Raw genomic sequence first — 10448 nt, 5'->3', positions numbered from 1 at the left:
TTCTCTTGGGGAGTCAGCGAGCTACCCGCACCCCGGCCCTGCGACAGCCGCAGACAGCAGCCAGACAGCAAGGCGGTGAGTACCCGGGCGTCTCTCCTCTGCCAACGGCCCTGACCCCTGCCTCTCTGGCCCGGGAGGCTTTGAAAACCAGGGCGAGCGAGCTAGTCTGGTGCCCTGCTCCTTTAGGAAGCGTGCTGCAGTAACCTTGGAGGCGAGACAGGGTTGGCGTGGGTGACTGCGTTTGTAGCCAGAAAAATGCAGAACTGAGGACAGCGCGCAGCTGAAAGGGCTCTCCGGCTCTCCGGCTCTCCTCCAGGCGCCGGAGCGTGCTCTGGTGCAGCCCTGGAGTATTTAAGAGCATTTAATTCACCCGACCAGCGCCAGCTTCGAAGGTCTGTCGTCAGTTTACAAAAAAAAATAATGCTATTTGTATAGATTAAATATATACCGATCACGGACTTAAAAAATAACTTAAATATTAAAACCAGATACTTAAAGTTTGTCATCTTAAAATGAAGTGTAAAAGCCGGGGGTCAGCCGGCTGCTTTTACATCTTTAAACATGATCTTATTCCTTACAACCATAATACACGGATTTCTATCCTTATTAATTACCATCATTTTAATTCTCGTCATTATGGTTTTAAATGACATGGTCTTACAGTACTACTGTACTTCATGGCGGCACAAAAGAACGAACTGGAACCTGTCTGCTTTCTCTACAATAGATTCTGCCGGATCTATTGTAGCTGTATGTCGTATTCGCCGGGGGACGAATAAGAGTGCTGCACACCGGGGGAAGTGGTAAGAGCCGCGTCGCGTCCGTTTATTACTACCCGAAATGGTGAAGCGACAAGGCCTGTGGGCGGGGTTTAAAGTGTGTTCCTCCCATGGCCGATAGTGATTGGTCACAGGGCAGGAGAGGCGGAAGCAAGAAACGACTCTGGTGGGCATCGGAGGATAGCAGAAAGACATAATTTCTCATTTTATTCAAAATGGTACACTCATCCTAGGACACACTAGGCTGTCCTGCCTCTTTCCAATCCTAATACCCCACTACAGAAAGCCGCATCACAGACATGGGCGTTTCTTATCACTGAGACCACACCCATCCCCGCCCCCCAAGCCGATATTGTGGCGTGTTGCTTCACGAATTCGGGTGGGAAATAGGAGTCAAACGGGACTTGTAACAGCGACGGACAGCTATCGTACTTAAGAGTGAATGTGGCACTCTGCAACAAACTGAAGCACTGTATTAAGTGGGTTCGACATAATTTATTATTCCATTTAAATTATTCCATGCACTTACAAGATACAGACACTCCTATCTCACCATCATGAAACCAATTTGGAAACAGCGGTCGTGCCCAGCAAAGTCCTCAGACTAAGATATTCGGAAGGTCAAAAGCACACAGTAAGTCTGTCCTGTGCCTGCTAATTATCTTCCCCATTTGTTGTGTTCATGTAAAAAGCACTATTTTTTTCAGTTAGATAGGTTTAAGATGAAAAAGTGTGAAGTTGTGGTACACAAAGTATAAGTAACGATTAAAATTTAGACTTCGCGTTTAGCTACTGTTTAGTTGAACAGCTAAGCATTTTCTATTTTCTTTTTATCTTCTTCGACCTTCGTGCTTGGCTGTATGTACTTCTGAGCAAATCTGTGAGCTAATTGAAGGCAGAATTATGGTCTTCAAAGAGCATGCCGTGAAAGCAGGTTTCTAAGGAATTGCGGGTCGAGGTCGGCTTCCCAAGGACAAATGGGACGGACAGTCCTGTGAACCTGTTCGTCAGATCCGGAAGGGCTGCTTTGATCTCTGGTTAACTTTCATGAGCAAAAAGGGCTTATAGTGCGCTAATGCGTATGGATTTTAGCAATAGACACAGTGAGAGTGTAGTAGTATTGGAACAAGTAATAGGTTTATTCTAGGCTGAAAAGAGAAGAGAGAAAACACCACGTTTCGGCCGTGGAGCCTTCTTCAGGTGTGAAACAGCCGAAACGTTGTGTTTTCTTTCTTCTCTTTTTTCAGCAGGAATAAACCTATCACTTGTTCCTTTGCAGCCTACGCATGCTGACGCAGCTCCCCACCTGAACTACTTGAAGTAGTATTTCTACCTTAGTGACTAAGTATGTTTTTCTCGAATGTCGAATAAACGAGTTCTTGTGAAGAATGCGTGAGTACATTAACTGACACAGGGTGCTCTATCCAACACCAAGCAGAGGAAAAACAGCCCAGTCCTGTAAGCCCAGAGCCGATGTCACGCTCATTGCGGTCCACCACAGAAACCACAGTTGAGGGCGATGTAGGTTTTGTTGGCGCCATCTCAGATCATTACTAAAGAAATGGCTAAAACTAATAGCTGTTTGCATTTACTTTTATAAAATACTCCAGGGCTCTTCTAAGGACTTTATAGATGTTTAAATAGATGGATATTAGCAACCATAAGACCAGGACCGTGGGTTTATTAATGAAGTTTAATGGCTTTTCCATGAGGTTTGTATGAACAGCAGTGATAGTCCGTATGGCCGGTTGCTAAGCTCTTGATGACCATTGTTGAGGTGAGCTTTCCTGCGTTTCTTTCGGATAACCCCGGCCGTATCCGTTTCTCCCCAGAAGAGGCTCGTCGCTAACGCTCGTCCCGTCGTCCGGAGAGCTCCGGCCGCCATGGTGCTGAAGGTGTTCTTCCCGCGGTGCTGCAACACGGGCGACAGCGGGCTTCTCGTTGGGCGCTGGCTGCCGGAGCACGACTCTGCGGTGGTGCTGGCGCTGATCCACTACCCCTTCATCCCGGGCCAGGTGAAGAAGTACCTGAGCCAGCTGCAGAGCGAGACCCGGGTGGAGCTGACCGTGCTGGGGTCCTGGAGCCAGCCCCAGGAGGGCCGGGAGGGGCTGGACAGCTTCCTGCAGGACCTCCGCACCATCTTCCCCCAGGGCCGCTGGCTGCAGCTGAGCCGCGAGAGGGGCGGGAGGGGGTTCAGCTGGCAGCTCGGCCCGGGAGGCGGCGGGTCCGGGCGGGAGGCGGCGGACGGCGGCGGGGTCACCTTCATCCACTACGACCAGCGCAAGGTCATGCTGTCCCAGCTCCACCCGGCCCAGGGCCCCGAGCTGGACCCCCAGGCCGAGGTGTCTGAGCTGCGGCAGGTCTTCCAGACCGTGGCGCGGAGCCAGGCCCTCTTCCGCGCGGACAGGTATGACAGCGGCCCCCTGAGGCTGACGCACTGGCAGTCCGAGGGCAGGGAGGCCAGCATCATCGTGGAGCTCTGCAAGCAAGCCTCCGTCCCGCTGTGCCTGCTGCTGAGCTGGCTCCTGTCTCTGTGGACCAGGGGGTGCCGTTGCAGGTGAGGATCTCCCAGCAGAAGAGAGCAGACAGCTGGAGCACGTTCTCCACTGTACCCTCTTCCCTGGTCCGCTGGCTCTTGCACGGCATCTGGCCAAGTAAGAGGATGTTTAGAAAAACAGCAAAGACCTTAGGTCCCTTTCTTGGGGCATCTGTGTGCCAGCAGCTCATCCCATAGGTGGAAATCTGAAGAAATACATATATATATACAAATGTAGAGCACACCAAAAGTGTTCCATGCTTCTTCTCTCACACAGGCTGCTGAACTTGTGGCCGGTGCACTTTGTGTCCAGTAAGCTGTCCACCTGTATCCAGGTTGGCCACCGGACAGAGCACCTACAGACTGTCAGCTCTCCCAGGAAGGCTGTGGACCACATGGCGTTCATGAGGTAACTCCTGTGTCCTCTCCCTCTGGGCCACTGGTTATCGTGCGTCTTCCTCCAAGCCAGGAGTCTCACGCTCAGGTCCTGAGTACTTCTAACTAGTCTCGGATGGTTCGGTCGCTGCCTAAAGGTTGTGCTCTTCTCCTTTAGAAAGGCCAACATCTTTGTGTCCTTCCTGGTGGACGTGGTGCTGGGGCTGCTGCTCGTCTCCTGGCTGTACAGAGAGAACCGAATCGGTCGCCTCGCCAACGCGCTCGTTCCCGCGGCCGATGTAAGCTCAAAGCACGCAACAGAATAACACTGTGTGACAAGGCCCTGAATCAGGCATTGTTTCAGCCGTATCAGTATGGCATACAGAGTCTTTTCTCATTTTTATTTCCCTGGAAGCACCTCTAACTCAGTGATTGAAATAGTTCCCATAGAATCCAGTTGACGCCGATGGATCTGTAGGTGTTCACACTTGTCCTAACTGTCATTATTTGTAATTGGACTTGATAGTCCTGCCTGGAACTTTTAGGCACTTCATGGTCTAGTCTAGTTATTCTGGCTGTCAGCGGACTGCGGATTAGTGTGGAATTAGAGATGTTCTCTCCCGCACTGGGCCTGTTCTCACCGCCTGGTGTCGGTTGTGTTGCAGCACGTGGCCAAGGAGCTGCAGGAGCTGCTGCAGTGGCTGATGGGAGCCCCGGCGGGGCTGAAGATGAACCGCGCCCTGGACCAGGTGCTGGGCCGGTTCTTCCTGTACCACATCCACCTGTGGATCAGTGAGTGCCAGAGCTGGGCTGGTGTGCCGGGCCCAGTTAAGTATTTGGGCATCTGTGCTGTGCAGCCACTGGATTTTAGTCCAGCAGACATCTTTCCCAAACTTATCGTATAAATGGGATCACTATCATTAAAACATTTGCTTCAATTAGTAGTGTTGTTGTATTATGATAGCACAGTGGTCTGTAATGAAGTTGAGTGGCTGTGCAATTTTTTAATGAAGAGAAACAGACAGCAAAAGAGTTTTTGCATAGTTTCTGTGTAGATGCAATGTCTGTATTGTTATAATTGTCCTTAACTTTTTACAGCTCTTTAAGTGATTGATTGTTCCGCTGATCAGATTAATTACCGTGCAGGCTATATCCACCTGATGTCCCCGTTCATTGAGATGATCCTGTGGTACGTGGGCCTGTCTGCTTGCCTGGGGCTGACCTTTGCCCTGTCAGTCTTCTCCGACATTGTGGCCCTGCTCACCTTCCACATCTACTGTTTCTATGTCTATGGAGCCAGGTAGGTCACCACCACCTGTCCAGGCAGGTCCATCAGAAGAGCTTCCACTGCACTTCTTACAACCCCCTTGACGAGGGTCCATTTGCTTCAAGATGAAACCTTTTCAGATATAAACTTGCACTGGTCTTGTCTTTGTCTTTCATCTTTATTGGTTCTTAACCTAAAACATATAGAAAGCATTGGCTTGTGAACTCCTACTTCTGGTGTTTTTTCTTTGACAGTAAGTATCTCCCCTGTAGAGGGCAGTGTACAGTATCCAATAAGCACTTGCTCTTTTCTCAGATTTGCTTTTAAGACAGGACTAGTAGATGCACATACTGTATGCACTATCAGAGAGGTCCTGGCTGTAGACATATAGGCTGTGCACCTTGAACCCTGACGTCTGTATCTTGTTGGTCCATCTGTCCTTTCACTTTGGAGGTGACTGCTGTGTTGCTGTGGTTTGAAACACCTGACCTTTTGCTCTGAACTGGAGAGGGCAGATCTCTATTACACCCCGTCTCGTATGTGCGGGGCATGCCAGATGAGGTCTTCACCGCCCTGCCCCTCCCTCTTTATAGGGCACATTACACCGGAAAGGAAGCGAGACCTGTTTTTGAAATGTGACCATTTGCTAAAGGGAACATTTTATTCATTCATCTCATGCAGTACTGGGAATGTTGGAGAACAATGAGCACGTTTTGTTAAGGGAGTTTACCCTGGAGCTGCAGACACTTTGAATTCCAGAACACACCTTCAGACGGTGTACACTGCGTGACGCACAAGATTTTAAGAGATTAAGATCACTTTATTGGCCATATACAATCTCTTGTATTAGGAATTTGTCTTTTCGCATACCCCAGCTTGCTCTCCATGAGACACACAGACAGGGAGAGAAGCTGGGGGTCAGAGCGCAGGGTCAGCCATTTATACAGCACTCCTGGAGCAGCTGGCGTTAAGGGTCTTGCTCAGGGGCCCAACAGAGTAGGATTCCTCTGCCGGCCGCGGGATACGAACCGGCAACCCTCCGGCCACAGGCGCAGATCCTTAACCACAGAGCCACCACTCCACCCATTTCAGCAGCGAGGTCTGGTTCTTCTCTTTCTCTGGTTAACAAACCCTCAGACAACACCACCCACATGAGACTACAGAATGAGGACTTGCCAATGATCATTATTTTCTGAACCATTTTTAGAGCCTTTTTTCACATGTTTTTGTATTTGTCTAGTGCAGGCCCTCATACAGCCATTAGTACCTGGTGTGGAGGAAGTGTGTGGAGCTTCATGGTGGATGCCCTGCAATCAGTGTGCTCCCAACATTTAAAATACCAAACCCCAGCTCCAAGAAAAGCGCTTGATGTCCTGTTAGTAGATTATCGATGCTTTTTCCTGTGAATTGCCTGTGTGGTTTGCTGAACCTGCTGTCTCCTGGCCCCAGGCTGTACTGCCTGAAGATCTATGGTCTGTCCTCCCTGTGGCGGCTGTTCCGGGGGAAGAAGTGGAACGTGCTGAGACAGCGGGTGGACTCCTGCTCCTACGACCTGGACCAGGTGAGCTGCGGACATCCCTCCCCTGGGCGGCCTTGAACTCCTCCGCGTTGTCAAAGCAGAATCCACTGCTAGCTGGCAGCGTAAAACTCCGTGCTTTCTGGCCCTGCAGAGGGAGCTGGAACCCCAAGACAAATAGTCAGCGTCAGACCTGGCCAGCATCTTTCCTCCCCTCAGCGCACAGACCTCCATGAAAAATTGGTTCTCAATTCAAATTAGTTGATTCTTTGTTAATGTTTAAGGCGCTAGCTGTCCGTCTTGTTTTACTAAAAAAGAAAAACCCATCTGAAACCAAAATATTCTATGATTCTCACACATTACATCAAAATGAGGTTGTTGTTTCTGCCTCTCCAAAAAGACGCTGTCTTGCTTTTCTGCAGCTGTTCATCGGGACTCTGCTGTTCACCATCCTGCTGTTCCTGCTGCCCACCACTGCGCTATATTACCTGGTGTTCACTCTGGTGAGTGGCTCCGAGCTGCGCTGTGCCCTGCGTCTACCCTCTGCACCAGAGGGGAAGGGAAGAGTTCTGCAAGGGGGGCAGAGAAAGCCGGCTGTAGAGCTTGGTTTAGAAATGGGGTGTATTTGCTCTTTGTGGACCAGAGTGCTGCGTGCGTGGATAGCGCCTGTGCTGTTTCCTCTGCGAGCAGCAGCAATCCGAAGCACATACTGACCCCCGCCGTTACTGGCCCACTCGTGCCTTCAGAGGCACTCCACTCTGACTTTATTACATTATTTATTACAGAGAATAATATATTTATTCTCTTCCTGTACTTCAAATTCATCTAGCAACGGAAATAAAACATGTGTAGTGATGTAGTTCGATACGTATATGTAGTTAAAAGGAGCACTGTTGTCAGTGTTTATTTTAAACATGCGTGCATTAATCTACCAGAGAGTACACGACTCGCTCAGCTGCTGTGTTGTCCTCCTCTCTGTTCCTGTAGCTCCGGCTGCTGGTTGTGCTGTTCCAGGGCCTGATTCACCTCAGTGTCGACTTCATCAATTCCTTCCCTCTGTTTGCCATGGGGCTCCGGCTTTGCAGACCGTATAGATTAGCAGGTAATGAGCACCAGAGGTAAACGTACTGGCCGCCATACTTACAAAGTAGGCATTACAGCGCTTAGAACATTTAGCAGAAACTCAGTTATGAGCAAGTGTTTACTAACAAAATATATTTTAATATAATAATATGATCTTTTGTGTTCATCTAGGGAGAACCCTAGCTTGGTTTGTTAATTTATCTTGAAACATGTTTGATTCATGAATCCATCAGTTAGCACTGGAGAAGCAGAGCTCAGGTGGTGTTCCTCCAGGACCAGGGCTGGGAAGCACTGTTGTAGATCAGGACACCATCATCAATGTGTTAGGAATCTGTGGCTGACGAGGGTCCTGGGTAGCATCTGGGCTGGGAGCAGTGCAAGTGAAGAAGAAGATATAGCTTCTACCATGGCAGCTGGTACCCGACTGGAAATGAACCAAACCGTGTCCTTCTGTGTGCTGCAGCTGGCGTGAAGTTCAGGGTGCTGCAGAAGGAGCCGGGCAGACCGCTACATCTTCTGATGGAGGTACAGTCTGCGCTCGCGGCTGCGTGCTGTGGTGCGTTTCTTCAAGCGCACCAGATGCAGAGTTCACAGCGCGTGTCCCCGCTCTCTGTGTGCGTTCACAGATCAATCCTCTGAAGTACAGTGCAGTGCTGCAGTGGTACAGGACGCCCACGTATAGCTGCTACCCCAAGGACTCCTGGGGCGCGCTGTGCAAGAAGCTGTTCATTGGAGAGCTCATCTACCCTTGGAGGCACAAGAGCACTAAGGCAGACTGATCCCCTGGGGGAAGGGATGGCGATCACTCTGGGCCTGCAGTGATGTCTCCAGTCCCTGTCCCCACAAGCAACGCAGATCTTTTGCTTGGAACCCACCTCCCAAAGCAGCTCTCAAGTGAAAAGCTGCTTGATTAATGTAGGAGTTCACAGGATTCTCTTCCTCTCTGTAAGAAGGCACTGTAATGGTACTTTTCAAGGCAGCTTTAAGTTTAAAAAAACTGAGGACCATGCCAAATATTTGAGAGCTTCTGCATTGTCTTTCAAAAGTGAAGTTAGTGTCCGTTTCTTTCACGTAAGTATTTTGCAAACCCAGCATTACAACCTGTACAAGAAGCATTGCTGTAGAGTGTTTTATTTTCACAATTTCTTTTACAATATTGACCATCTTTTGTTTTAAATATTCTTAAACGGAATATTCTGCTAAACCAGTAACTTGCAATGCATTCCATATTTATTGAACCCACAGATAGAGTTTAGTATTTAGTATAGTAGCACAGTTTGTTTCTGTGGATCACGATGTGTCAAAACATCACAAGTTGCTCTAGATGTAGACTTTAAAGGGCCCAATGTGTTTAGCTTTGTTTCTGGTTGTATTCAGTCATTTGTTCAGAGTGGAGCTCCAGGAAGTTTCAAGTGTACCGTTGGGCACCTGATTGTGATTTTTCAAGGATGACCTCTAGAAACAGAAGCCTTGCAGCTGTAAAATGTCTTGATAAATTCAAACTGCATCTTATTTTGACAGAGTATTCAGATCAATTTTGATCAACCTTGTGTCTTTTAGCTGCTGTTTCGGTAGCACAACATGCTGAATTTTAATTGCTATAAATTGCTGCAAACATTATTTTTAATATTAGTGTTCATAGCGTAATTTATATTGTTGCATTTTTAACTTTATTCAGGTTTAAAATGCAAGTTACCTTACCTTTTTGTTCTGCTGTGTATGTCCTGCTGAGCTGTCCCAGATCACTTTCTGTTGTGTGTGTTTCTTTTATTGCCAAGACATCTATGTATAAAAAATATATATATATTCTGCTTTGTAGAAGAAAAATCCAATGTTTTGCCACTCTTAGGGACCGTGAAAGCGTACCACAAACAGATTTAAGATTTTATATACATTCCTAACAGGTTTTTGTATTTGTATTTTGTAAGGAAATGATTTTATGCTACATTTGCTTGTGTCGTTTTAGATTATGTGTGGTGTCTGTATGACTAATTGTCCTCTCTAAAGCTTTTAATAAAATTTGTTGTACTATTACAGAATGTTACTGCAGTTTTTTCTCTAACCAGTGCTGCAACTGTACCATTTTGGCTGTTTATTATTATTGGAGTGGTACTAGTTTGCAGTAATTTTTCCAATTTAGTTTTTAGACTTGTAGGTACTTTGCAGGGTGGTATCTACCATAAAACATAAATGTTAATGTGTCCTATGGAGTTTGCATACACACCCCAGTTCATTATAGCATATAGCCTGTGTCTTTCCAAAATGGGTGGGTGTCTGCACCTGCCAGTAACTGACCCTGCACAGCCTGTCACTGCATCTACAGGATGGCCTGCGCCTGTCTTCAGCAAGGAGCTCCGACCCGCGCCACAGAGACCGCTCTCGGCTCTCGGCAGGCACGTCCGGCCTGAGCTACACGTGTCCCCCAGTGTCCCAGAGGCAGCGCTGGGGCACAGGGAGTTTACACGCCGCCTTCTCGTTTTGATATTGACTGGTGTGGTGTTATTTTCTGAAGTGCTTTGTCTGTGGAGAGGGCTTTCATTGACGTCAGTACCTGCAGCGAGGCCGAAAGGACAAACTGCAGTTGTCTGAAAACGGCAGCACTGGTGTCCATGATCGCTTTGCCTCTTCAGCTGCTGTAAATTCCCTGTGCAAATTCCAGGTCACAGCTCCAGTCGTTCAGTGCTGTTCGACAACTTCAGCCTTTTCGCTCCGCTGTACATTCAGGATTCATTTTGCTAGTGTGTGTTTGTCCTTTAGAATTCATGAAGAGATTCTTGTGTTAATTACTGCAGGCAGAGCAGACCCTGGTGTAGCTGAAGGCGCCCCTCTGGCACAGCTCATTTCAGGGGCGTCCCGCGGTTCTGGACCGCCGCTGGTTTCCTGCGTTGTGCC

At 48.3% G+C, this 10448-nt stretch overlaps 1 protein-coding gene across 4 annotated transcripts; it reads left to right on the top strand.

Moving 5' to 3' along the window:
- Positions 1-14: 14 nt before the first annotated feature.
- On the top strand, positions 15-9592 carry pigq (phosphatidylinositol glycan anchor biosynthesis, class Q). 4 transcript variants are annotated; one of them, XM_088937050.1, is made up of 12 exons: positions 15-75; positions 728-803; positions 2612-3336; positions 3593-3724; positions 3869-3989; positions 4356-4482; positions 4837-4990; positions 6407-6518; positions 6896-6976; positions 7461-7575; positions 8020-8081; positions 8183-9592. In XM_088937050.1, the coding sequence occupies exons 3-12, from the start codon at positions 2663-2665 to the stop codon at positions 8333-8335; spliced, it is 1731 nt and encodes a 576-aa protein (XP_088793176.1). In that variant the 5' UTR covers positions 15-75; positions 728-803; positions 2612-2662; the 3' UTR covers positions 8336-9592. The 4 variants fall into 4 exon arrangements, with proteins under 4 accessions (XP_088793176.1, XP_088793174.1, XP_088793177.1 ...); XM_088937048.1 differs by lacking the exon at positions 15-75 and adding an exon at positions 286-392; XM_088937051.1 differs by lacking the exons at positions 15-75; positions 728-803 and adding an exon at positions 1157-1413.
- The last annotated feature ends 856 nt before the right edge of the window (positions 9593-10448 follow it).

Source organism: Atractosteus spatula, chromosome 18, assembly GCF_055471065.1.
Source record: "Atractosteus spatula isolate fAtrSpa1 chromosome 18, fAtrSpa1.hap1, whole genome shotgun sequence".
In the NCBI taxonomy this organism is placed as follows: domain Eukaryota; kingdom Metazoa; phylum Chordata; class Actinopteri; order Semionotiformes; family Lepisosteidae; genus Atractosteus; species Atractosteus spatula.
Note: the sequence above shows the minus strand (reverse complement) of the source record. Positions and strands in the feature narration are given on the sequence as shown.

What these genes read in the sequence shown, in the direction of transcription:
- pigq (XM_088937050.1), top strand. Translation starts at nt 2,663, where the DNA reads ATGGTGCTGAAGGTGTTCTTCCCGCGGTGCTGCAACACGGGCGACAGC. An exon ending in CGCTCGTTCCCGCGGCCGAT is followed by an intron (nt 3,990 to 4,355) that starts GTAAGCTCAAAG and finishes GTTGTGTTGCAG; the next exon opens with CACGTGGCCAAGGAGCTGCA. An exon ending in CCACATCCACCTGTGGATCA is followed by an intron (nt 4,483 to 4,836) that starts GTGAGTGCCAGA and finishes ATTACCGTGCAG; the next exon opens with GCTATATCCACCTGATGTCC.